This window comes from Xenopus laevis, chromosome 4L, assembly GCF_017654675.1.
Source record: "Xenopus laevis strain J_2021 chromosome 4L, Xenopus_laevis_v10.1, whole genome shotgun sequence".
In the NCBI taxonomy this organism is placed as follows: Eukaryota; Metazoa; Chordata; class Amphibia; order Anura; family Pipidae; genus Xenopus; species Xenopus laevis.
The window spans coordinates 47,265,530-47,292,488 of record NC_054377.1 but is presented as its reverse complement, the minus strand read 5'-3'; the positions used below and the strand labels follow the sequence as shown (position 1 = coordinate 47,292,488).

General features: G+C 35.3%; 1 protein-coding gene across 1 annotated transcript in view; it reads right to left on the bottom strand.

Annotated features, from left to right (window-relative positions):
* Nucleotides 1-7,865: 7,865 nt before the first annotated feature.
* adamts18.L (ADAM metallopeptidase with thrombospondin type 1 motif 18 L homeolog) overlaps nucleotides 7,866-26,959 on the bottom strand; it is a 58,162-nt gene continuing 39,068 nt past the window's right edge. The window contains 13 exon segments of the mRNA XM_018257889.2: nucleotides 7,866-9,034; nucleotides 9,970-10,117; nucleotides 10,910-11,122; nucleotides 12,722-12,913; nucleotides 14,362-14,566; nucleotides 14,736-14,862; nucleotides 14,980-15,121; nucleotides 20,855-21,099; nucleotides 23,060-23,183; nucleotides 24,795-24,925; nucleotides 25,054-25,226; nucleotides 25,662-25,810; nucleotides 26,552-26,647. Coding sequence (XP_018113378.1) covers nucleotides 8,901-9,034; nucleotides 9,970-10,117; nucleotides 10,910-11,122; nucleotides 12,722-12,913; nucleotides 14,362-14,566; nucleotides 14,736-14,862; nucleotides 14,980-15,121; nucleotides 20,855-21,099; nucleotides 23,060-23,183; nucleotides 24,795-24,925; nucleotides 25,054-25,226; nucleotides 25,662-25,810; nucleotides 26,552-26,647 — 2,079 coding nt within the window. The 3' untranslated portion in view covers nucleotides 7,866-8,900.

Genomic DNA, 26,959 nt, shown 5'->3' with positions numbered 1-26,959 from the left:
TCTGGTGCTAACTGCTTCACAGACAAACTGAAAAAGAATGTTTTTACATAACAGCAAAGTTGTTTTTCAGCAATAGAGAAATGTCTTAGCATTTGTCATACAGGGCATCTTTCTTATTCATATTTCTATGACCTAAAGTAACCAAATATATTATTCAAGGTGCTGTGGATAAAAGAGGTAGGGTTAATAATTTAATCTCTTTTTTATTTGCCAAACTGCAATTTTAATAAGGCACACGAGCATAAAAAGCCTTCAATTTGAAGGTTCTGGCAAAAAAACTGATATTATGCTCTTCATTTACCTGAAGTATACAGTACTGCTTATTTACACGTTTCTCCAGGGCAAGCATTTAATGGCTGTTCCTTAAACAGAATAAAATATGTGCTAGTCAGTGGCGGCCCATAAGATAATACAGTGAAACAGAAGCCATCATTTATTCTTTCTGTGTTTAATTGAATTTTTGTCCCCTTTGCTTAAAAACCTCATTCCACAGAGATTTTTTAAGAGAAAAGCACTGATTTGATGCCTGTGTTGTTCTTCAGCCCACACATAATTACCCAGAGGATGAAATGTTGTCCATTGCAAGGTCAGGTGTTTTCTAAATCTTTTTCCTCCACCTGATCTTTACTGGAGACAATGCTTACAAAACCTATAAGTATGACAAAGCAAACATCCTAAGAACAACATCAAGTCAAATTGCATATTTAATACATCTTTAATGTGAATTTAATTGCTTGTCATATATCTGCAGGAGAAGACGGAACATATAATATGTTACAGCTAGGCCACACAGGCTGGTTTAAATTCCTACTTAGTTTTCATCTCTATAAGAAATAAAAAGTCACATTGGAAAAGAAAAGTATAAATGCAAGTCAGCTAAATGAACTTAGATATGTCTCATATAGCATTGACTCCTTACTTGTGATATTACTTGGCACATTTATTTCAGTGGTATAAAGCCAAAAGCTTGCATACACTAGCACCATGGATATATTTTAACCCTAATAACCACTTGTAGCTACATTTAGGTGAGAAGGAATAAATTAAAGCAGGAGATGGCCAGGCCCAGAGGCAGATTAAGAGAGGAGTGTGATGTCAGGGGAAGAAGTAGTTCACTTCCTTATCGTCTGAGCAGGTACAAACATCCCACCCACCCTCCCCAATGTTTCATATTTTGTGAAATGTCAGGAGTTTACGTCTTTCATATTATCTATTGACAACTGAATATGAACGTTTCCGTATCTTTATAGATTATGTTTGTGAGAATCTGCATTTTATTAATTTATTTCAAATGAATGTCAAATTCTTGAACCAATGAATGTTTCCTATCACCATTGAGGTCAGGAAAGATTTTTTTCCCTCTTGAAGCACAATTGGCACTGGCTTCGGGCTGGGTTTCTTGCCTTCCTCTGGATCAAAACAGTGCACATATGATATTATATTTAAAATTTTATTTGTCACAGTAGCGATAGGACCTTGCCAGTGTACTGCACAGGTAAGTTTAGAAGAGGGAGAAAGGAGGTTCTCTCCTGTGACTGCACAGTGGATTGATTGATACAGATGCTACTACTGCTTGTGCTGGGGGCAACCTGCTTGGGTTTCCTATCATCAATACACTGCAGATGCAGGTCCGGCAGCAGGGCTGCTAAACTTCTCTTGTGTTGGCGGCAGGGCATAGCAGTGAGCTCTTGTTAAATTCTGGCTTTAGAATATTGCCTCAGGTTAAGCTGACAAGGTACAATTTTTTTGATAAAATGTGAATAAATGCTGTGGTCATTTTACACCCATCTCTGTCTCCTGGTTTTATTAAGGTATATCATAATGGGGTTTAGTGGGATGGCTCAAGGTGAAGGGTCAAATTGAGGAGTCCCTGGTCATGGCAATGATCAGCAAACCCAAACATTCTTGTAAAGTAACCCAAAGTGATCTGATCTCATTCTGCATAGACCTCCAGATCAGCAGTATGTACATTTATCCACCAAGTATGAAGTATGGATGCATTGCTTTTAGTACCAAAAGAGTTACCCCAATACAGAACCCACTTGTACAACCATATACATCCCTAGTCTAAGTAGGATCTATCATGGACCATTACTGCCCAAGGCAAAAGTGCACTGAGAATTGCACCCTATAGGGCGGATGCACTTAGCAGTTGCATCTAGGACAACTGTCATATCAGGCTGTGCTCTATATCTTGCACTAGGTTCAGAACAGGTACAAAATATATCACTGTGAGCAGCGGGGGGGGGTGAACGTAATGTCGATAGAGAGAGCAGCCTGTGCTACAACAAGGATTGCTAGCAGGGAGTAGCTCTACCTTAGGCTCTACTTTGCCTAAGTGAAGGGACCACAGTACTGACTAGGGATCCCTGATCCATTTCTGTTGCATTGGATCAGGACCACATAGGGCACTGAAATCCTAGGGATGACCCCTTCAGCTCCCCTAGCTATCTCCACATGGTGCCACATTGTGTTCACTCTGCTCCAAACTGTCCTGATGTTTAAATCTTATGCTGCACTGCCTCTGTGGATGTGTGAGTATTAACCCCTGTGGAACATTGTCTTGAACAATAAACCAGTTCTGTTTGTTTGCCTGGTGTCCTCTTTTTCACTTTTGACATATAGCGAAGGCCCATTCCTGTGTGAGCAAACATTAGAGTTATTCATAAAGGTACTTGTACTTATATATGCTTCTTTGCATATGTGCCCGACCTGGACCCGCCACCGAACACATCACAGTACCCAGAGCCACTACCTGACCCGGGCCCTATACAGTGAAAATTACCTTCCAACCCGGGACAGTAAAACTGGAAGTGGCATCACCGTAGACCAGAAGTGGCTTCAAACCGGGGCTGATTCGACCGCAAAAGGACAAATACATTGCCTAAAACACTACGCACCTTAGCCGGGTACCCAGGCGGGTTACCGGTTGATTACCCACATGGTCAGGGGATCATGGATTTTCTGACCTAAACCCGATCACTTTGCGGGTATTCCGCAGGTACCTAACCTGATGCAGGACTCTAACATAGTGCCATGTGTAAAGTTTGGCAGAGGAAGTGTAATAGTCTACAACTTTTTTTTATGATTTGGACTAGGAATCCATGTTCTTTGGGGGGAAAAACTCAAGTCTATAGCATTGTTACACCATTGTATCTGCACTGTAATTTAGCAACAAAAAGCTTTTACTGTGTTATACAATTCTATCAGGAAATGGCAGCATTTAAGTTTAAGTATGCAGCATAACATAAATGGCAGCATTTAGGTTTAAACTATGTATTCTAGGTAAATACAATAGCAGTTGGTCTTTTTTTCAGGTAGGCAAAGTCTTCCTAAAGTTGGGAGTGCACAGATTTGGTCCCCAGTGCTCAATCAGGATATTATTGAATTAGAGAGGGTCCAGGGAAGGGCAACTAAGCTGGTAGAATATATGGACAATCTTAGCTATGAGGAAAGACTGGCCAAGATGGGGTTGTTCACACTGGAGAAGAGGAATCGTATAATAACCTCTCTAATGCTTTATTTACTAGTAGGTCTTTCCAGCTGACAAGAAGTCAACCATTCTGATTAGAAGAAAGGCGGTTCTGTCTAAATATTCTAAAGGGGTTTTTTACAGTGAGAGCTTTAAAAAGGGGTTGGATGGCTTTTTAGCAAGTGAGGGAATACAGGGTTATGGAAGATAGCTCATAGTACAAGTTGATCCAGGGACTATTCCGATTTCCACCTTGGAGTCAGGAAGGATTTTTTTCCCCCTCTGAGGCAAATTGGAGAGGCTTCAAATGTTTGTTTTTTTTGCCTTCCTCTGGATCAAGTAGCAATTAGGCAGGTTATATATAGACTTAGAAGGTTGAACTTGACGAATGCATATCTTTTTTCAACCTAACTTACTATGTTACTATGTGAATGTTCAGGTCATCCTGATAGGATTGTATTGTTATTTCTACTTTTTATTACTCTACTATTATTATATAAAAAAGACACATGTCCAACATTTTGGTCTAGATAAAGTCTGCCACGTGATAAAACTTTACCAGAGGTGTTGGATTCAGCAATTAAATTTTTTATACGTTTTCATAAAAGTGTAATTCAATAATATTTTCCTGACAATCCCAGCAGTTTTGACAAATGCAAAAAGACATCAAACTGCTGGAAACCCGTATTTTGATCTCTGATAAATTGGATACTTCTCTTATTGCACCAACCATTTCAACAATTGGCATTGCCTCATTACTTCCTACTATTTTAATACCAGCACAGATGTGCCTCTGTATGACATGTGCCCTAAGAACTAAAAATATGATACATATTTGATACATACAGCTTTAATATTTTATTGGAAAAAATGTACAGCATTCTGCATGTAATATAAAACATAAATAAAACAATTCTATACAACTATTGTACATCATAGTATGGGTTTTGGATCATTCTAATTCCAAAGCACAGTTAATGACAACATATAACCCCTTTTAGTGCCAGTGGAGCTATTACACAAATAGTAATATAAAATACACAATTCACAGATAATAATTCATTAAAATGCTCATATGTTCATAAGTCTAAAAAAAATGTCTAAAAAAAATTCACACACAGACCGGTCTGTTGGACTTTTTGTTTCTATTTTTTTTTTAAATACAGTGTTTCAAATACGAAAATATATTTGAATATGGGCATAAAAAATGCATCGTTTTCCCAGAAGTTTTAGAATTGCCGCCAACAACATGAACATGATAAAAAAAAAAAACTGAGGGCAGCCAGAAAGGTATTAAAGGCTCAAACCAATGGTTATTTGCTCTGGCTCTACATTTTGTATGTAAGGACTAATTTGTAAGCAGAAATGTACTGAAGTACAAAAGAAGTATATGTTTTGAATTAACGAAGCTGCTAATTTTAACTGACCACTGTCTACCATTACTGCTGAGTTAGGTAATCATATATTTAAATGTTACGTTAAGTCTCATAGTAAAATTAAACTTGCTTTGTCAAATTCCATAAATATATTTCATATTACCACTCCTCAGAAAATTATAGTAGGACATAACCATGTCTGAACCCCGCTGGTTTGGCAATTCAATCATTTAGTTATTTGATCTTTTTTTTTTTTACCTAGTTTGGATTTAAAGAAACATCATTTAATACCTGGAATCAAACTAAACATCTAAAGGCAATTGCTGCACACAGCATTTCTAATGGTAATAAAATATATTCATGAAATTTTTTTCTGGTTAAATTAAGTCAAAGGCAACTGGACAGCTAGACTGTTTCTTGAAAATGTTTCCCCAGCATTTAAACCCTTGAGGGTAACAAAGTCATTAACCTACAATGCCACTTTGACATCCTTTCCCCGGTGGCTTACCAGTCTCAATAAATGGAACCATTGTGATTGGATATGTATGACTTTACTACTATCAAGGCTTTAATGCCGGGAAATTCCCCACCACTTCAGTTGAACTGAAAAAAGCCGCTCGGATGAGTGGTGACAAACTCTAAGGGGGTTATTTATTAAATAAATAAAATCTCTAAAAATTCTAATTTTTAGAGGGGGAAAAACCAATTTTTTTTAGAGATTTATTATACCCCGATGATGCAAAGAGCATGAATTCGAAAAAACTGCCATCTCAGACCTGTCAAGGTCCTGTATAAGTCAATGGAAGAGGGGTATATCTCAATTTTAAGTTTTCGTTATCTGTGCTGGGTTTAGTCAAAAAATCCGCCTTTTTCATGGTTTTCTAAGAAAAAATTCTAGCAATTTGGGAAAAGAGCCAGAAAAATTTGAGCTATTCGGAGAAAATCCCGATAAACCAGAGCAATTTGGGTTTTCACTCAATTTTATTGGGTATTTCGGCGATCCGATTAAATCAAGTTTTTTTTAATCAATAAATAAGCTAAAAATCAGGAATGGAAGTTTGGTCATGGTTTTTATTGATCACAGGATAAGAAGTCAGCACTCACCCTTCAAAAACAGTCTTTTGGTGCACGTCCCAGGCTGCCACCAACAGCCGAAATTCAGGAACACTTTGCAAAATAGACAGCACCCAACAGGAATTTTCTTAAAAAGCCTTTATTTAAAGGGCTTTATTCAGACGAAATACAGCAACGTTTCAGGCTTCCATTAGCCTTTCCTCAAGCTGAGGAAAAGGCTAATGGAAGCCTGAAACGTTGCTGTATTTCGTGCTGTATTTCATCTGAATAAAGCCCTTTAAATAAAGGCTTTTTAAGAAAATTCCTGTTGGGTGCTGTCTATTTTGCAAAGTGTCCATGATTTTTATTGATAAAATCTGAGATACATTTGCATTTTAGTAACCCCCGCAAATAGTCCAGTTGCCTTTGACTTCATTCTACTAGATACTGTATATCATGACCTGGATAAATGAGAATCTTCATAGACACCTAGGGGCAGATTTATGAAAGATCAAAGATTTAAATAATTTGGAAAATAAATAGATAAGCACCAGTACATTTTAAACATGTTTCGCACTGGTATTGCTTGTAAAAAAAACTGAAAAAAAAAACAATTGTGAATCTGTCCCTTATTGAGTTCACTGCCCATATACAGTACTAGTTAATGTGCTTAGTACAGGTATAGGATCCACTATCCAGAAATGCGAATTATGACAAGGCCATCTCTCATAGTGTAAAGAAATAATTCATGTTTTTTAAAAATGATTTCCTTTTTCTGTAATAATAATAATAATAATAATACAGTATTTTAGTAAAAACAATCCTATTGGGTTTATTCAATGTTTAAATGATTTTTAGTAGACAAGGGGGCCGATTAACTAAAGGTCGATAAAGTGAGTGTTATTTATAGCATGCCTTAAAAATTTTATAACTTCTTATAGTTTTATTCGATTCACTAAAAGTTCACTTGTCTAACTTAAGAAGTGATATTTTAACGTTCATTTTAGCTGAATTGTGTGCGGCATTTTATAGCATATATATTAGTGCAATCTATAGCACCTAAGACATTTGAGATGCCACTGGCAGAGTAGAAGTCTCTTTTTTCAGTATTCTAGTCATTCCTTTCCCTGGGAAACTTAATATAATTCCATGACACAGAACGCAGTGCATTCTGGATCTGCCCAAGGTATCATGATAATGTGTTAGTGGCTGTAGTCTCCAGTTCCTCATAAAGGTCTGTAATTGCTGCCCTACAGCTCCTCACTACATCTTCCTCTATTAACGCATTTGATATTGTTTAGTAATTCCTACTCCTGGGAGGTGTTAAATTTCACATTAATTATCACACTATTCTATACTTTTATCGCTTAAAAGAAGTTAGTGAATAATGTGTTAGTGATTTATTCTATTCTTTAAATATCACTATGCAATTAGAATACCGCTATGTCGAAATGTAGAATTAACGCTTGCTATTTGTCTATTAACGCATGCGAAAATACTTTAATGAATTGTTCCTTAAATAACGCATCTTAAATAACGCATCTTAAATAACGCACATAGCTGTGCATTAAGGAATATCGACCTTTTGTGAATCAGCCCCAAAGTATGGAGATCCAAATTACGGAAAGACCCGTAATCCGGAAACCACAGGTCCCAAACATTCTGTATAACTGGTCCCATAAATGTATATTAAATAGGTATGTTCGCCTTTCTTTGACCCTATGTTTAATTTACCTACTTTTCCCAGCATTTGATGTGGATACTATCTAAAACTGCCCTTTTATAAATCAACACATAATGTTATACAATTAAGATGCTTCTGCTATTGTATGGAAATGCCTTACATATGTAAAATATACAGTTCAGACAGCCCATTTTTTACTATAGCACAAACACTCTATTGAGAGTTCAGTCTCCAAATACTCGGAATTTCAACAAAAAAAAAAATACTATTATGCTTCATGTCAATTTACAGGAATATCCTTTATTTGCCAAATAAATTAATACATTTGTACGCCATCTTCCATCAATAAGTTTCAATATGTGTTTGTTTTGCTAAAGCTTGTTCTAACTATACTTTGCTGAATTAACTTTTTAGATGGAATCTATGACAGTACACATTATTTTTTTAAAAAACTTGCTTTTCCAGCAGCAAGCAAGATAATAAGCACCAAAAAAATTATTTTTTCACCTGAAAGTTTTTCATTCTATGATATATTGTGCCAAAAGAGCTGTCCTGGAGCCAGCATTGCCACAGTATTCATATCGTTCATATAAGTTCTTGGCAATGGATATTCAAGAAGGCTGAAGACTTTTCTGATATTTCCAAATCATTGTTTACCAATAAAAAGTTATTTCATCATGAGGAGATTGTAGTTGGCCCATGGCCTCCGGGAAGAATTCATTGGCTTGCTGTAAATTATATTAAAATATTTTTTTAGGGCCCAGCCCACAAAATAATTATGCTCAGCACCATATATGATTGGACAGCACCAGTTTAACCATCCATCTTCTGATAGTTCATGATATTAATGCATCCTTTTTTAAGGCTGTTAGTCAGTAACAAAAATTTCCTGTTTCTTCATGGTTTTTCTTTGACACAATCTTGAAAAGTCATCAGAAATAATATCAATCCTCTGAAGGCTAATGAAATAAATGGCATTGTACAAGTGCTTTATTAAACAGTCCCTATTAAACCTGCAACTGTAAGGACCTCTTTGTGTGCTCTCAGGAGTGACCCCTATTTGTTATGATAAAGGCACTTCAAAACATAGTTTACTTCCAGAATGATCTTGTTCTTAATTCTGATACGCAACAGCGATTTGTTAAAAATGATTTAACATCTTGTTACTGGAGGTGTATTTCCACCTTTTCTCAAGATCCCATGACTTTTCTCCAGATAATGTTTCAGAACTGATGGTCTTGCTTATTCTCTGGATACCAGATACCAGAGGAAATGGTAGCTGTGATATATTAAAAAAGATGCATTCAAAAGAGGCTCAAAATGTGTCCCGGTAGTTTTTCTTCCTTGCACATGATTTACAACACTGTTTGCCATAGAATTTATGGTTACAGACACCATGCTGGGGGACCAGTGAACACCAGCTGTAGTAATCAATGCAAGATGTACTTTCTGTATAGAAACAAATCAAATAAAAAAAAATTCATAGTTAGTACTCTGTACTCTGACAATGTACTTTAATGAAAATATGCTATAAATAGGCAGCACGTCCATTTTCAAGCGACTCAGACAGAAGAGCAATACACATTTGTAAAAAGCAGGGCAGGCCTACCAGCATAAAAGTTTATAGTAAATAAAGTAGTTTAATGAACATACATGATCATTAGCTGCTTCTCCTTTCAGTTGGAAAAAAGTAAAGGAACAAATACCTCAAAATCATTGGTGAACATACAAGCTTATAACCACTTGCTTTCCATGCAATTTATTACCAGTTTTGTTAATATTATAGCTCCTACAAATACACACTAGCCACATACAACATTATGGAATACCTGCGTGGTGATAGGCATCGTTAATAATGTTCTACCAAGTTCCCCAAGGCAGGTGCAAGGCAAGTGCAAGGCAAGTAGTAAACAAATCAACATGTATATTTAAAAAAAAATGTGTAAAGTAAACAACATATTCCTATACAGGTATGCATCTGCAAACTAGGGAACAAAAGGAAGAAAATATTTTGATCCCCTAAAGTGGCTTATAGTCGCGTCATTTTAAGGGATCAGATTCAGTCCGGTCAGGCTCTTGCCTTCAGCTGAATCCTACTGAAAAAGGCTTGAATTTGCTTGTATCTAGGATTCTAGTATATACTTTTATTCATAATATCTTAACTTTTTAAGTCAGTGAGATAAAGTTTATTGCCAATAAGGGAACCCATTTTTATTTCTGTGTAGTATTTTATTTAATATTGAAAATCTCGTGTTAAGATGATCATATCAGAACAAGTATACTCATTCACAATACAAAGCACATCGACAAACTAGTAGTACACCTTGTTATAAATCAGTATAGAGAGCATGACTGTTATGCTTTTATAAATTATATTACATTACCTTGTGTTCCTGAAGTTGGGCAAAAGTGTATGTTGCAAGCTTGAGAAGCTGGAGGCTTCTGATATGGCAAACATCCAGCGGCTGGTCTTCCCTGGCGAACGCATTGCACAATCCGGGTTTGCACTCCTCCACCACATGTAACGGAGCACTAATTCAACATAGACTTATTTGTTATATAAGAATGCACTGATGCACTTTAATAACTATACAATGTACAGTAAGAATACTGACATTAAGGGGGTTATTTACTAAATCTCGAATTTATCTAATTTATCTAATAAAACACCCTTCCACAAACTCATTTATCAATAATTTTTCATGAAAAAGTCAGAGGGAAAAACTTTGTGATAGAACCAAGCATCAATTCGCATTGTATGATTGAGGCTCCGAAAACGCGACTTTATTGAATTCTCGCTGCGAAAACAACTTTTTCGGATTATTAGATGAAACCCCTGACTTTATTGGATTATACAGTACAGATCACAATGTCAATAAACAACTTTAGGGACATCTGCTGTTGACTTCTACAGGTTTGAAATTAAGTATTTTTGGATTCAGATTCTTAGCAGCTTTGGGGTATAATAAATCTCTAAAAATGTTATCTTTTTTCCATTAAACATTTGAGTTTTCCCCTTTGAAACCTCGACCAGTTAAATTCAAGGTTTAATAACTGTGCCCCTAAAAGTGAAAATCAGATTTTAAAACCAGCTATGGAATTTATAAAGCAAACACAATTATTACTCATATGTTTATATTTTTATTATGTATGTAAAATTCTGCATGTGACTGGGGCAGAGTATCAAAAGGCAATTTTTTTCTGGTAAAAAGTTGGTGTTTTTCTCAAAACTTCCATTTAATATTGCATATAAGTCAAGCTCAACAAAAAAAACTTTTTTGAGCCAAGTTTTAAAACTGATTCAAAAGAACTGTCTAGTCTTACCTGTTGCCATGGAGATGCATGCCATCCATTAATAGTACTGTATGGTGTATGCACAGGACACGGCGCACTGTTGCATGGCTGTTCCAGAGCTATATTTACTTTTTTTACACTGCGGCATCTTTTTGATGGAAAAGAGATGAGTTTGCCATTAGAATCTTTTTCAACACACTTCAGTTCACGCTTCTTCACACCTGGACCACATGTTGCTGAACACTGTGTATTAAATACAGGGGTAAACAAGGTTAAAAATAAAGAAATGGGAATTCCATTTTTTTAATTATTTGAGAGCAAAGTAAACGTAAATTCTGTTGATGCAGCCACAATTACAGAGACCGTAGAATGTAAGTGATTTAGCTCCAGATCAATGCGAAACTTTTCTACAAATTAAGTTCCAGTTTTTTTCCATAGCCTTCGATTTTCATGTGATAAAGGGCCAGATTCAATGCAGTGAGAAAAAGCTTTATCACATGAAAACCCATGGACGAGATTCAATTTGAGATGCAAATTTCATGTGACAAACCATGAGATAACTTTTTCTCACTGAATTAAATCTGACCCAAACAGTGAAATAAGTTGCATTAGACTCTAAGGGAAAACGTATGGGAAGATAAGCTTTTTTCATCAAATCAAACATCTAAAGAATATTTAGCTTTTGGAATGTGCAAGATTCTAAAGCCTCCTTTATGAGATCATAAAGATAAACGGGGGAATGTAATAAAATTCGCTAATGGAAAAACTATTCGCAATGCGAAAAAGTTATGCCTTTGCGCAAACAAATTTTGCTTTGCGTGAATTTAATATAGCTTTTGTGAACCCGAAAACTGCTTAGCGGCCACTTCCGAAAGTGGAAGACCGTTTGCGAATTTTATAGTTTGCGCCAATGCGCAGTCAATGTAATAAAACTTCTTAATGAAAAAGTCGTTATGTTTGCTCCAAAAGATTACGACACCTTCAAGCACTTCTTAAGAGTGCGCAATTAAAATTAACAGTTTAAGGAACAATATTGAATTGTGAGATATGGATTTTTAGTCTTATTGGAGCGAATTGTTTTGCTCTTTGTGACTTTAATTACATTCCCCTGAAAATGTTTAAACATTAAGGGGGTTATTTATTAAGATTTAAGTTGTGTTTTCCATGATAATTCGAGGTGATTTTTTTTGGTCAAAACTCAGATTTTGGGGTTGGGAAAAAACTCAAATTATTTTGAGATTTATTATACTCCGACCTTGGAAATAGCTTGAACCTGAAAATACACCATCTAAAACCTGTCGAGGTCATGTAGCAGTCAATGGCAGAGGTCCTTTGAACCATTTGAATATGTTAATTGCCTTCATGATGTTCCAGTTTTTTTTGGAGGGTTTTGCCTGAAACACGATAAATTTGAGTTTTTTCCCTCCGAAAACTCGATTAATTCGAGTTTTCTGGTTTTGCAAATCAAACTCGCTAAATCGAGTATTTTCCATTTAAGTTTTTCTTAAATAAGTAACCATTCTAGTTGTGAGTTCATTCAACTTTATTCGAGGTATAAAAAACTTGACCTTTGATAAATAGCCCCCTAAATAGATCTGTTTCAATGATATAAATCATGAAAGCATAGGATATCTTAATAAAACTGGTTTTGGGAATATATCGGTCAATCCAATATACAATATCTGGGTGGCAAGATTACAACTAAAGTAAAACATTGCTGTATCAGTCGATACTTTGGGTCCCTTTCGGATATAAATTCTGCAGATTGGCAACCACAGTTCTAAACAACTGGATTTGTGCAAAACTGTTTGTTTATTTATTTCATTATTTTTGTACTGGTACCTCAGTCCAAGCAGATACTGCCCACTGGAGTTTCTCATTTTTCTGGCAACGTGCTAGCATACAGCTTTCTGATGATTCTGGCTTCACTTGCATGGGACACAGATTTTCTGGAAGAATTTTATATTTTCCAGAATTCATACTTCTGCAGAAAACCTCTCGTTTCTTCATTCCCTTGCCACAGCTTCTGGAGCACTGTAAACAAATATTGCAAATATTGAGTAAGAAATCATGTATCATATGATCATTTACCAGATAGTCCTGTCCTGCCCACTATGGAATAAAACGTCAGTAAAATTTTGTAATAAGTTTTGCTTTAATGAAGAACATGTATTTATGTAATGTGCACACACTGCTGACATTTTCTTGAAAATGTAGGTGCGGCAGTCACAGGGGTAGTCACAAGTGTCCTCCACCCAAACACATTTTTTTTTGCATAGTGAAAGAAAATGTCATTCTAAGCAACTTTTTCAGTACACATTAATCATAAATGTTCATGGTTTAAAATCTATTTGTAAATATAATTGCTATTGAAAGCAGGACAGGGATAAACAAACACTGCTCCCCATTGCAACTTGTAAATTTAATATTTAATGTAAAGGTGCTTAGATTTTTTTGAAATTTTTAATAATGCATAAAAACTCTTTTTGACTGGAGTGCACCTTTAAACGTGTAACAGTCATATCTATCCCTCTAAATCCAAAGGAAAATGAAAAGTGTATTATATTTTTCCTTTACATGTCAATGTACTTTTGATAATTTGCTTGTATGTCTTACACATTCACTGAAACAGTTCTTTGCTCTGCATGAACTATGTGTTAGGTTTTATATTTATTCTGATCTGTATGGGGTCCATGTGTGAAAAAACACTGATGTAATGACATTAGAGCTTATGACTAATAACCGGTTTCCTAAATCTTTGATTTTACTTGGCTTGTAATACCATTAACCCTTGTAAAATCCCTTAGCATGTCCCAGACCTTATTAGGTTTTAAATAAAGTATAATATGTAGTGTTCAGTTTACTTTAATGTTGCTATATTAAATGCATATAATTATATTAATAGTATTTTTATGTTAAAAAAACCACTGCTGAGTTTAAATTAAAAAGCTGTGTTACTTCAAAAATAAACTCAAGACTTTTGTTCAAATACGTTAACTATATCAGTGGCAACAGGAATTACATTTTAGGTAATGCAGAATAAAATGTTCCTCTTCATAAATTAACATATCAATACAAGTTTGAACACCATGGCTCGAGGTACTTTATCACTACTCCATCGCTACTTGATGCAAAATCATTAATAATTAGCTTTATGTAAGAGAACACTCTCTGAGTATAAGTAAATGGTGAAACATGCAAAATAGTTAAAATTTATGGTACGTGGATGTTTTTCCTCTTACTTTACTCATATTGTAGGGCTGCATTCATACTAAAAAACTATGGAGTTTTTATTCATACTGACCACTAAATCATCGCAATAAATACCCAACTACAGGAATGTTTTGTCTCATGGCATTGCTTAAATGCATAACCAAGTGATTTCAGGCTTATCAGCAGTTAATTTCTTTTAACCAAAAATGCCAATGATGCAGGAAATGTTTTCTAAACTACAAAAAGTCTGAAAATTGTTTGTTGAGTACCTGAGACCAGGGGCCTGAGCTCCACTCTGCTGGGCAGTCCTGAATGTTACAAGCCTGCACTTGACTAGGAGTGCTCACCGGACATTGTGAATGGCCCACCAACATCTCAGTTTGCATTGTAGATTTCTGAACACACTGAATTTGCCGAGTTTGTTGTCCTCCACCACATGAAACACTGCAAGAGCTCCATTCATTAACCGACCAGCTGCAAACAAGATAGAGCTTAGATGAAATTATAATAAAAGAGATATTTTTGAATAAATTTCATGTGCAAAGGGGTGATGGGCAAATTCATCTGAAGCCTATTCATCATAGTCCACAATGCATTTGTTAGCTTTTGTGCCCTTGCAATTAAATATATATTTAAAACTTACTATGCTGGACATGGCTGGTCATTGCATATTTTGGGAACAGAATGTGGTTTGTTCTGAAGTGCACAGAAAGAGGAATCAACTTGTATTTGATGATCTTGTAGACAAACAAGTTTTGCCATCATCTGACCTTGAAGTGACATAAAAACACATGTAATACTGAGTGACAATATAAGGGTAAAGAATAAAAGAGAACACAATACATGAAGCAATACAAAGGAATAAGGCTATAAAAATTAAGGCTCACCTCCACCACAAGTGACAGAACACCCTGAATACACAGGGATCCAAGAAAAGTTCTTTGTTTTTATAGTCGTGGTATTTTCTTTTGCAGAGTTGGGTATGGTGAACTCCCAAGTAAGTCCTCGATTCTTTCCTTGGAAAAGGATCTAATTCATTGAAAGATAAAACATTACCAGCTGCTATATAATTAATATATTTGAGCAACTAGACATTATGGGCCAGATTCAATTGATGAGAAAAGCTTATCTCGTAATTGAATTCCAGATTTTCCCATAGAGCCAGATGCAATTCAATGAGAAATAATTATCTCATTGTTAATCACATGAAAACTAGACCATTAGGGGCAGATTTATCAAGGTTCAAATTGAAAATTAGAATTGAAAAATAGAATTAGAATCGAGTTTTTTATGAAAAATTTTAAAATTTGAATTTGATTTTTGAGATTTATCGTATTTTGGCCCTTTAAGAACTCAAATTCGACTATTCACCACTTAAAACCTGTCAAATTGCTGTTTAAGTCAATGGGAGATGTCCAGGGATCAATTTGGAGTTATTTGCAGCCTCCCTGACATTCAAGTTTTTTCAAATTTGATTCAAATACGATTCAAGTTTTCAGGTCGATTCTATTCATCAAACTTTTAAAAATTCAATTTTATTAATAAATTTTGTTTTGTCGAATTTCGAGTTCCTGCGAGTTTATGGGAGTTTTAAAAAAACTTATATGAATTCGAAATTTGACCCTTTATAAATGTGCCTCTTAAAGTCTATGGGAAAAACTAGAACTGCATTAGTTGTTTTTTCTCCTCAAATTGAATCTCATTTTCTAATTCTTCACATGATACATGATAAAATAACATTCTCTCATTGATTTGAATCTGGCCCTATGAGACTAAACATTATCTAACTATTATTCTTATACATTTTTCTTTTTATTGAACTAGTTACAATTTTCCTCACCTTTCACCCAACTCTACCCCCAACTAACTGAACTAAAACACACCATGACATTTTTTAAGGGGCAGTTTTATTACGGGTTAAATTGAAAATTCAAATTCGAATTTTGGATTTTTCTTTATGGTTGAAACTGTCAAATTCAACTAGGGAGTTATCCAATTTCAAATCGAGGTTTATTTAAAAAAAAATCAATTAGATTTTCAAGATTTATCATACTTTGGTCCTTTAAGAATTCAAATTTGACTATTCGCCACCTATAACCTGCTGAATTGCTGTTTAAGTCAATGGGAGAGGTCCAAGGCTTAATATGGAGATGTTTGCAGCCTTCCTGACATTCTAGTTTTTTACAGAGAAAAAACTTGAATCCGATTTGATCGAATTTGAATTTTGGTTAAAATTTTCCGGTTGTTTAAATTCACCCGTGTTTAAAAAATTTATTTTATTAATAAATTTTGACAATTTGAATTTCTAATTCATGGGAGTTTAAAAAAACTCACATGAATTCGAAATTTGACCCTGATAAATGTGCCTCCCAGTTTTCCATGCAAGCTCTTATTCAAAGACCATATTCCCTCAGCCAACAAATATAAGTGCATATTCAATGTCCCAATGAAGAATAAAACTCTGATAATTTCATATTGCTAATATATGAGATGGGGAAAGATGTACAAGGATAAATATTTGTATTGTATTGTATTTTTCAGTAAAATCAGAAAACCCCTAAAACACCCATGTATATGTCCTGTGAGAAATTCCTTTACAATAGCTGGGTTATTCCTATTGCTAGAAATGGGAGGCAGCAGAGTTATTGTAAACACCCCAAAATCTCCGCATGTGGCTTTGCCCTAAGCAAAGTTTAGTTGTTATTTAGCTGTCAATAGCAGAAATATTTATAAAACATTTTTTAATAAGCATAAAAACAAAAATAGTCCATTCTCCTAAAGCTGTTTACTCCATTTGCAAGGTTTTTAACTGTCCTACCTTTAAATAAGAAAACGTATATCCTATACCAGGATGCAAAGTGTATATTTTAACCTCTTTTCCAGTGTAAGTGAAGCAATGTTCAAAATGTGGTTCAGAAGCAGCAAAATCTTTACAGCTGAAATTATTTGAAAGAGATCCCCTGCCAAGCACTTCAGTATTTGGCTGCAAAGAACGCTGCACTTTAAATCTGCATAATATATTGATTAGTTGCAGTAGCTTGTAATGTGCGTAGTGTGAAAAGAAGAAAATATAGCATTCATAACCAAAATCCAAAGCTACCATCCAAAACGATGTAATGATTCTATTAATAGAGATTCAGTGGAAGTTTTCCAACCCAAATTTAAGAAATCTCCTAAATAATAAATGAAGCCGTTTCCTAACAAATCAACAATAAAAGTCTGTACTTAGAGCCAATAATATGGTGCTTGCAAGTTGGAAGGACCTCCAGGGTAACAGACTACTTGGCTGGATACCATCCAGATCTTACTCAGCCAAATACCAAGTGTTCCCAAATGAAAAGTTGGTAAGCAAGTTCCCTACCAGTTCAGTGTTGAGCTTAAGATGTACGCCTACCCCACCGACCACCTGACTTCAGACACAACAATCAGCAAGCTTGACCGCAAAGAAAAGAGTTATAAAATTTACAGCTTCTTAAGTTCAAAACCACAGACGCTATGCCAGACGCTATGCCAGATGCACAAAAGTCAATATAAAGTTATTTCTTGCTTCAGCTGATATCTTTCCATACAGTTGTTAGTACATTTTATTACCTACAGGACCAAAATTAACCCCCACACCTAAAGGGGCCAAGATACCTTTCAGTGTTTTAAATGTTGGTGTACTGCTTTCTTTGTTGAGATAAATGCACATTAAAATAATGATTCTCTTGTATTTTTAGAGCAAACAGGGCAATACATTTGAACAACTAAATACAAACTGCTGATTTTGCTTTTAGTGTGAAACACTGTTGTAAACCAGAATATTATTAAGAGACTTATATATAACATTACACATTTTATAAATTAAATGGGTTATTTACTAAACTATGATCAGGAATTTTAGGGCCACACTCAAAATTTTTTTTTAAAGCCTAATGCTGCAAAAAGCCTGAATCCGAAAATCCACCATCTCAGACCTGCCAAGGTTGTGTATAAGTCAATGGCAGAGGTCCCTACACTATTTTGAAGTTTCTGTGGTCTGGGGTAGAATTAGCCCGAAAATCCAACCCAATCACAATCACGAGATTCGGGGAAAAAACACTGAAAAAATTTACGATTCAGGTTTTTACCTCAACCGATAAAATAGAGCTTTTTTAATAATAAATTAGGTAAAATTGGGCATGGGGGTTTGTTTTTTTTATTTAAAAAATTAGATAAATTCAGATTTTAGTAAATAGCTCCTTAAGTATCTGTACAATGCAGCAAGGCTAGTTTCCATTGTTCATTTGCATTGGTAAAAAAAGCATATATGTGATGTACAGTATGGTCTTTGCTCTTGAAAAAGCAGTCATCATCCTGACCAACATGATAATTATAAAAATATGACTAATACTCCTTGTTTCCATTTTAGCTAAAGTGTATCAAAATATCATTAACCTCTAATTACAGATGTCTGGGTCTCTGTGGTCAAGTCAATTCTGAAGTTTTCATGAGTTTCCATTTGTGACAAAGATGTCCAAAGACATATATCCAGACTCAAGAAATATTAATGTATGGTGAAGTTAAGGGCAAATTTACTAAAGGGCGAAGTGACTGACATCATTTCGGGACTTCGTCGATTTACTAACAGTTGCTGACGTAACTTCGCTAGCGAAGGAAATAGACTCTAGCGGTACTTCGCTCCCTATCGCCAGACTCTGGCGAATGGACGTAACTATGCAAATTCACTAAGATGCGGATTTTACTGAATGTTACCTCATGCACCAGACTTGCCTTCGCCACCTCAGACCAGGCGAAAGTGCAATAGAGTATATAGGAGTTCCTAAAAAAACAGTTGAAAATTTTTCTAAATTTGCCTAATTTGTTGGCCCGAAACGGTGCCTAGTTTGTTGGCACAATAAATCACTTTCACAGGATTCAGAGTGTTGCAGCGTGTGTCTCTTGGAATTAAAAATTTTAAAAGCACCTGCGATGCCAATGTCACCCTGCCAGTTTGTTCTGATGACCTTGCTGGTGGTAGGCCATCTTGTTATGCATAAGTTCTTGCTGTATTTGACCAGGTTTTGACCTTTTTTCATTCTCCCTTACATGGACTGTTACCTGGATATTAGAATTTGTGCTATGTTAGCCCCCTTTGTGCTAAGCCTTGGACTTTTCCCTCCTTGCCATCCTGTTAACCCTGTTAGTGACAATATTCAGCTTTCCTTGTTCCTCATTCAGTAAAATGTATTCCTATTGACTTAACACCTGCATGTCTGCCTGTTTCCCAGCCTTCTCTTATGTCTCTGTTCCCAATAATATGATCTCTGGCCCTTGTCATGACTGATAATTAGTGATTGGCGAATAAATTTGCCAGGAGCAAACTTGTTGCGAATTTCCGCATTTCACCAATGGTGAAAATTCCGCCACGTTCAAAAAAGTCACGAGCATAAAAATAGTCGTGAGTCAAAATTAATCGGACATCTGTTGATGTTAATATATTTGGACAAAATAGGTGCGCGCATACAAATTGTCACGGCCGTCACAATTGACGCTCATCAAAATGATTTTGACTTCCATTGACTTTGCGTTTCCTGAATTTTTCACCCATCACTTCTGACAATTAAAAAAAGCTTGTTGTGCCAAATGCCTTTAATCCCATACTTCTGCTTTGCTAGTGCCTGAAAAATATTCATAGTCAGTGCTTTATCAAGTGTTTTGCCTGCTTAATATTTATTTTTTGATTTCCATAATAATGCTATTCATTGAAAGATCAGTTGCCTATGACTAACATGCATGAGCTCGTTCTCACTTCTAGATACTGTGATTCGTTTTTGAAGGAATTTTTGGAAACATTAAGTAACCATAGCACGTCGAAGCATTTCCATGAAGTATACCGTTAAGTATCACTGACTGAGGTTTGACATATGATTCCAAAATGTAACACCAATTTCAGAGACTGGACATAAAATAGCAAAGTTTGAAATTAAAATTGCTATAAATGTTCTGCATTTCACAATATATAGATTCTTATCCTTGCCAGGCCAAAAACCATATGAATGAGTACTTACAACACACACATTTACTACAATGACATTGACAATTTAAAATAATAATTATAACATGAGCCTTATGAAGGCAGATACTATAGTAACGGACTATCTAATTAAAAGATTTACACATATAAGCTCATAAAATATGCCTACAGCCTTTGCAGGCTGTAACCAAATGGCAAACAGGCCCTTCTGATAAACATAAAACACTTCTGGATTTCTTTGACTTTGGTTATCTTTAATACCTCCTGACTCCTGCCCTATTTACCTATATGCTGCCATATAGGGAACATCCATTAGGCAGGCAACGGGCAATCAGTGTACAATATTTTAAATAATAACACAATAAACCCTAAACAGCAATAGCTTTGGGGGGTGAGTAACTATAGACTATTGGTGTATGTATATGGCTGAATGGAAGAGCTTTCATTATTTGTGGAATATATTATTTTGTTAAATGTTCATATGAAAGCTGACACTTATTGGGTATCTATATCTATATTTACATGATAGTTACATCTGAAGGAGAACGGATATTGGGCACACAGGACCACAGGACCCTAGATCATTTTTATACTTATCACTATTTTAATTGCCCAGTAAAAAGACAGTAGGGATCATTCTGAAAGCCCATGGGCGCAAGTGCAAGAGCAATGATGAGCACAAGACAATTCTTTAATGCATTCATAAAAAACAGAAAGATATAAAAATGTTCAGAAATTATCAGAAAAAATTGAGTGTAAAAGCTTACTTCAAAGACAAGTGTCTCATTGGTGGGTCCAGCTGCATAAATGCTTTCAGGTTGCTGGAAAGATCGTTGATAGTCAAAAATAGTGCCAGCAAACGAGAACTTCCCAGGCCAGTCAATAGTCCAATCTGCAGTTAGGTAATATTTTTTCTTTTGGTTACGCACTGCAAGATAACTGGTAGATACTTCAAGTTCACGCACATGTATACTTCTGGCTCCAGCTGGTATAGTTACAACTGAATAATAACCTACCACGAAAGTAAAAAAAAAAAGAGTCATTTAATAAACTATTACAGAAGTGAAATCGAAAGCATGCATGCCTAAAGTAAGGATACTGGAAGAAGAAAACATATTCACCAGATAAAAACTGGTAAATTTTTCTTGTAAGTTTTACATAAAAAACAGGAAACATAAGTGTTCTAGCCATTATAAAATGCAGGGGATCTTTTTTCACATAGGGCTGAACAAGAGGACACCCCTTTAGCTTGAGGTCTAAAATTAGTTTTGAATATAATGTATGTACAGTAAGTATATATAGAAAACATGAACAGTACACTCAATGGGCTTAAACAATTGTAAGTTGATTTTCTATTTTGCTCAAAGGACCTTTCTTAATACCAAAATGACTGAAATGTTGACTTTTCCCATTTTAAGCACCATGAGAGCACCTATGTTCATGTTTTGCATTTTATCCTACTGAGGGAACACCTGTGCTGCTGCTATTTATATTTATATACCAGTGACTATAATCTTTTTTCCATACAAATTAACCATGCAACTACTAGTTGTTACTAGGCTACAACTACTAGTTCTGTACGTATAGATCATATAATTTTGTTTTACTATAGATTATATTTTAAGTCGTTTTGGCATTATACATGGTCACTGGGAATCCTTGGTCACTTCTAATATCCATATATTTCCCACCTTTATGATCAGCTCGGATCATAGGTTGTCCCCTTGAAACTTGGCTAATGGACTTTTAAAATACATGCGTAAAGACTTTAACCCATATGCTAGCCTTTTAATATAATAAGTAGAATGAAACTATAGCATATATTTCTCATACACAAAAGAGAAAAACTGAAAATACACAGTGAAATGAGCTATAAACTTATGGATTAGGGGTCAAAACCACTAAAGGGCGAATTTTCACCAGCGGCCACTTCACCACATTTTGCTCCACTTTACCAGGCGTGAATCATTACTACTACGCTAATTCACTAAAATGAGGAGTTGCGTCTCAGCAGCCAAGCGCTGACGAAGTTTTGCTAGTGTTAATTTGTCAGCGCAAGCTTTTCTTAGCGATCTGTTGCTAGCGTTCAGTTCTGCCTAGCTTCTGCCTAACTTCATTAGTACTCAATTTGAATAGGGCGGGTACACATAGGTCATATAGACATCTTTATTAAAGATTATTAATGCGTGAAGTTGCTACTTATTATCACACGTGTCCAAGGAAACAATATGAAGACAAAAGAGATCTTCTAATGTCCTAGACACGAGACCAACCTAAAAAAAATGTGGCATGCCCCTCAAAATGATTGGGAAAAAATCTAGTTAGAACTTTTGAAGGCAATCCTGCTTTAAAAACTGAAAAGAAGCCATCATTTTTTACAACTTTTTTTACGACTTTTCAGCATATAGGATTTGATGTCATTTACATAAGATTGAGGAGGATGCAGCTTCATTTTATCAGTTTGCCTGGTCTAAGGTAGTGAAGGAAACTCTGGAGAAAGAGGTAACGTTCTGTAAAATTCAGTGAATTTGCGGAGTAACGATTGTTCGCCTGAGCAAAAATACGCCTGGCAATGAAACTGCAATATTGACAGTCTGTTTCGCTAGCGAATTGTTGCCTACGCTTGTTATTAAATTGTCCCTGCGGATGAGATTACTGGTGAATTGTCGTTATCGACTGCCACTTTGCCCTTTAGTAAATCTGCCCTTAAGTATTACACTGAAAATATTTAAATATTGCCCTGTCTAAAGCCTAATAAAAAAAAGCACCACACCAGATGAGTTTTCTATTATTTGAAAATAATCCTGAAAATGAATAGAGCAATAAATGCAATGCCCTCTTTTATATTTTTCTACTGAAAAGGATATATACATATATTTGCAGCATTTAACACTACAGTATATTGGATATGTTGTGTTCATGGAATGTTTAAAGTCAGATTTAATTGGTACTGGCCAATGACATGTTCTTACCATTGGTTTTGTGCTGATTCAGATACTGCCCTCTGTAGAACGTGCATGTTGAATTATCACCTTTACAAACCCCACAGGCATCTAGAGTCGCTTTTGATCCAAGAACATAATCACACCCTACAAGCTGCCAACATAATTGCAAAACAAAAACTGCATTAAAAGCCTGTTAATGTCAGAGAGGATCATATCACAGGATGCAGTACCTCATTTCTTCGTGTTAAGAGCCAAGCTGAAATGAAAATCTGCTCTTCAATTTATACCTTCACTAAGTGAATATTACACCCTTGTAGATAATGTAAATCTCAATGCAGACAACAACAACCTCAACAACAACAACAACTGCTGAAATTATTTTTGCTTTGCATTTTATGAGAAAATGAGAGAAAAGAAAGAAAGGCTTATACCCAATTCAAATGTAGTATGTGGCACTTAAAACATTAAATATACAAGGTACATGTAAAAAAGATTTTTGCATTGATGGGGGCTCCATCTCTAAGATTGATCATATATATATATATATATATATATATATATATATATATATATATATATATATATATATATATATATATATATATATATATATATATATATATATATATATATATACATATATGAGAGAGAGAGAGAGAAAAAGATAGAGAGAGAGAGAGAGAGAGAATGATAGATAGATAGATAGATAGATAGATAGATAGAGATAGATAGATAGATAGATAGATAGATAGATAGATAGATAGATAGATAGATAGATAGATAGATGATAGATAGATAGATAGATAGATAGATAATTGAAACTGCCTGACTCAGCTAATACAATGGATCCTTGTCTCAAAAACAGAAGTAAGGCCATTCTAATGTACTAGCAGTATTAGCCGTTGGGGCATTCAACCACTGTTGGTTGTTCTGTCAAACAGAAGTCTAGCCAACATCTCTTCCCCCATGTAGGCATAAGGCAAATGACACTGGGTCTAAGCCATGATATAATAAAGGCATTTTAAGTTACTACAAGGTACTGTATTGGATGTCTGGAAGTGGATCATGGCCACAATAGAACGTGCACCTGTCTACTTGAGGAGTGCTGTGCTAACTTAGAATCTGTGATATAAGACAAATGGCAGATAAGATATTTTGTTGCCCAAAGGAAGCCACACTCCTGGCAGGTAACAAAGCACCCAAACTGCCACATCACCTACTTATCATGCAGGAACTTAGAGTTTGCTTACTGATAATATATGGGCAGCTAGACCAATGAATGACTGTCATGGCTTTGCAAAACATAACCTAAGCATCATCTAAGCATCTAAGACTCAAGTAGGAACAGACAAATAAGTGTGTGGTGCCTGTTCCCCTGCTTAATGCTGCCTACAGACACTGAAACTTAACTTGGTACCGTTGGTAGATGTTGGAACTATAGCATACATTAGCCATTTCCTCCTACCCCTATGGAGCATAAAAGTGGCAATTAAATTTATACATAAGAGGCAATGTTTATTTAAGTAAAAAGTTATACTGCATTACCCCAAAACCACTTTTTGTAGGGTTGGGTGCAAGCTTCTTAACACATCTCCAGGGAAGACAGTAAAAAAATTCACTATGTGTATGCTTGACAATGGGCTGGTTTTAAACAATGGACTTGTTTGGATAATTTAATTTATATCACCTATTTTATACCACTATAAAAGGTCATACTGTATGAAAGGGCTATGCAAATAAAGGAAACATCCGCAGACCATACCTCACAGCTGCCATCAATGCAGACATCATAACCAGTTGTGGAACATGGAGTTCCGTCTTTTACTTTGTTGGACATTGCAAAGAAAAAGTCGAAATCTTCAGCAGTACAATAAAGTTTACAGATGTTTTCCTCTGCAACAAAAAGTAAATTACTATCAATATTGAATTGCATCCTGATGTTGTATAAAGAATAGAAAAATGATATTATAAAAGATACAATTCTATTATACTGTACAAAATACAATAATAGCAAAACTTACCTTCTACTCGGGTATAAGGTTTCCATTTGTAATACCAGCCTCTGAAAGGCTTGCTATTGTACTCAGCGCATTGCTGGGCACGGAAATCTAATGTATTTGGTGGACACGACTGAATGTTGCAAAGCTGATAAATACGACTGGAACCCTGACAAAATTTTCCTCCATACTGTGGTCTGTAACATAAAATGCAAACTACATTAGAATACTGTTTTTCATATTGTAATGCATTCCTTTGGCATGTGATAGCTGCATGACATCGCTGCTGATGAATGTACAGGTATAGGATCTACTATTTGGAATGCTGGGGTCCAAGCGATCTTTCTAAAATTTGGATCTCCGTACCTTCAGTCTGTTAAAAACCATTTAAACATTAAATAAACCCAATAGGATTGGAATCATGCAGCTTAGTTAGGATCAAGTACAAGGTTCTGTGTTATTATTACAGAGAAAAGGGAAATCATTTTTTAAAAAAGAATTATTTGCTTAAAATGATGCCCTCTAAATTTAGCTCTAAATAACAGGTTTTCTAATAAGGCGTCCATTATTACATATTTCCAAAATTAGAAATGGATGACAAAGAGTTAAATAATAGAGTCTTCCAGCCTTACTTTGGTTTGTTGCAATGCCTCTCTTGATACATCACACCGCCACCACATTTTCTTGAACATTCTGACCAATCAGACCAATCCGACCAACCACCGTTAACTGGCTTTGGACCATGATCCCCAAATCTTACACACTGTCCTCTGCGACACCACTGTAAATAAAGGATTTGGCCACTTTTATTACCACTATTGTGAACACATACAATAAAGCTTTTAAACTGCTGAAATAAATCACTGGGCTCATTTATCAAAGTTGGGCTAAATTTGCAGCAACCAATCAGTGATTAGCATTTTTCTGCAAGATGCCTTTAGAACAATGCTAGCAAGCATTTGATTGGTTTCTCTTGGATTACCCAGGTGCAGATTTGCCCAGTGTTAATAAATTAACCCCACTGAGTCTTGTTTTTTTTTATAATACATGTTCTTGTGTTTCCTTAAAAATCAGTGTGATTATGGGCAGAACATTTTCAGTAGCCATGGTCTGGAAGGACTGGGGTGGGGCCAAAAATGCAATTTACGGATATTAAATAAAAATACACTAATTGCATTAAAGTAAGATAAATGATGAAAAATCAGTTCACTATTTATATATAATACACAATAGCCATGAATATCCTTTAAATTATATCTTTATAAACGGTGCTGAGTGATGTCATTGGTTATAATCAGAGCTTAGTAATGCCATTTCTGTCACATGACTCACTGAAATTTGTTTATTATAATAAATAAAGTACTCTCTGTTGCAAAATATGAGGATATTATAAGTCACCTTTTGACCTGTATAAAAATACTCCTCGGAAACTTATATATTCTTATATTTTACAAGAGGGGGGACTTTATTCACTATATAATTATTTACAGATTTTTTTAAGGTTAAGGTTATATTAACTTACCATATTTAGACCACAAATAGTGCCTTCCGCTGCTGGCATGAACTTTGTCTCACACCTATGACCAGCTTTGTGACACCAAAGTGACTTGCATATGTCCTGCAGACAGAAGAAAACATTTTAATATTAAAAAGCATAAGAAAATGTAGCCATAAAAATATCCTTATTATGGGCAATTCTCTTATGTATATTAAACATAGATATTAAATTACAGTGGTTCTATCACAAAGAACTGCAGAAATCATGACTCCCATTCTGCAGACAGCTGTTTTCCGTGCTCATGGATATGCTTACTTTTGTGTTCCCAAGAAATATCCACTTCCATGAATAAGGCATTTTGATTGGATATTCTCCCAAGAGAACCACAACAATGAAAAACATGTATGTCATAAACCTTATTTATCATTGTAT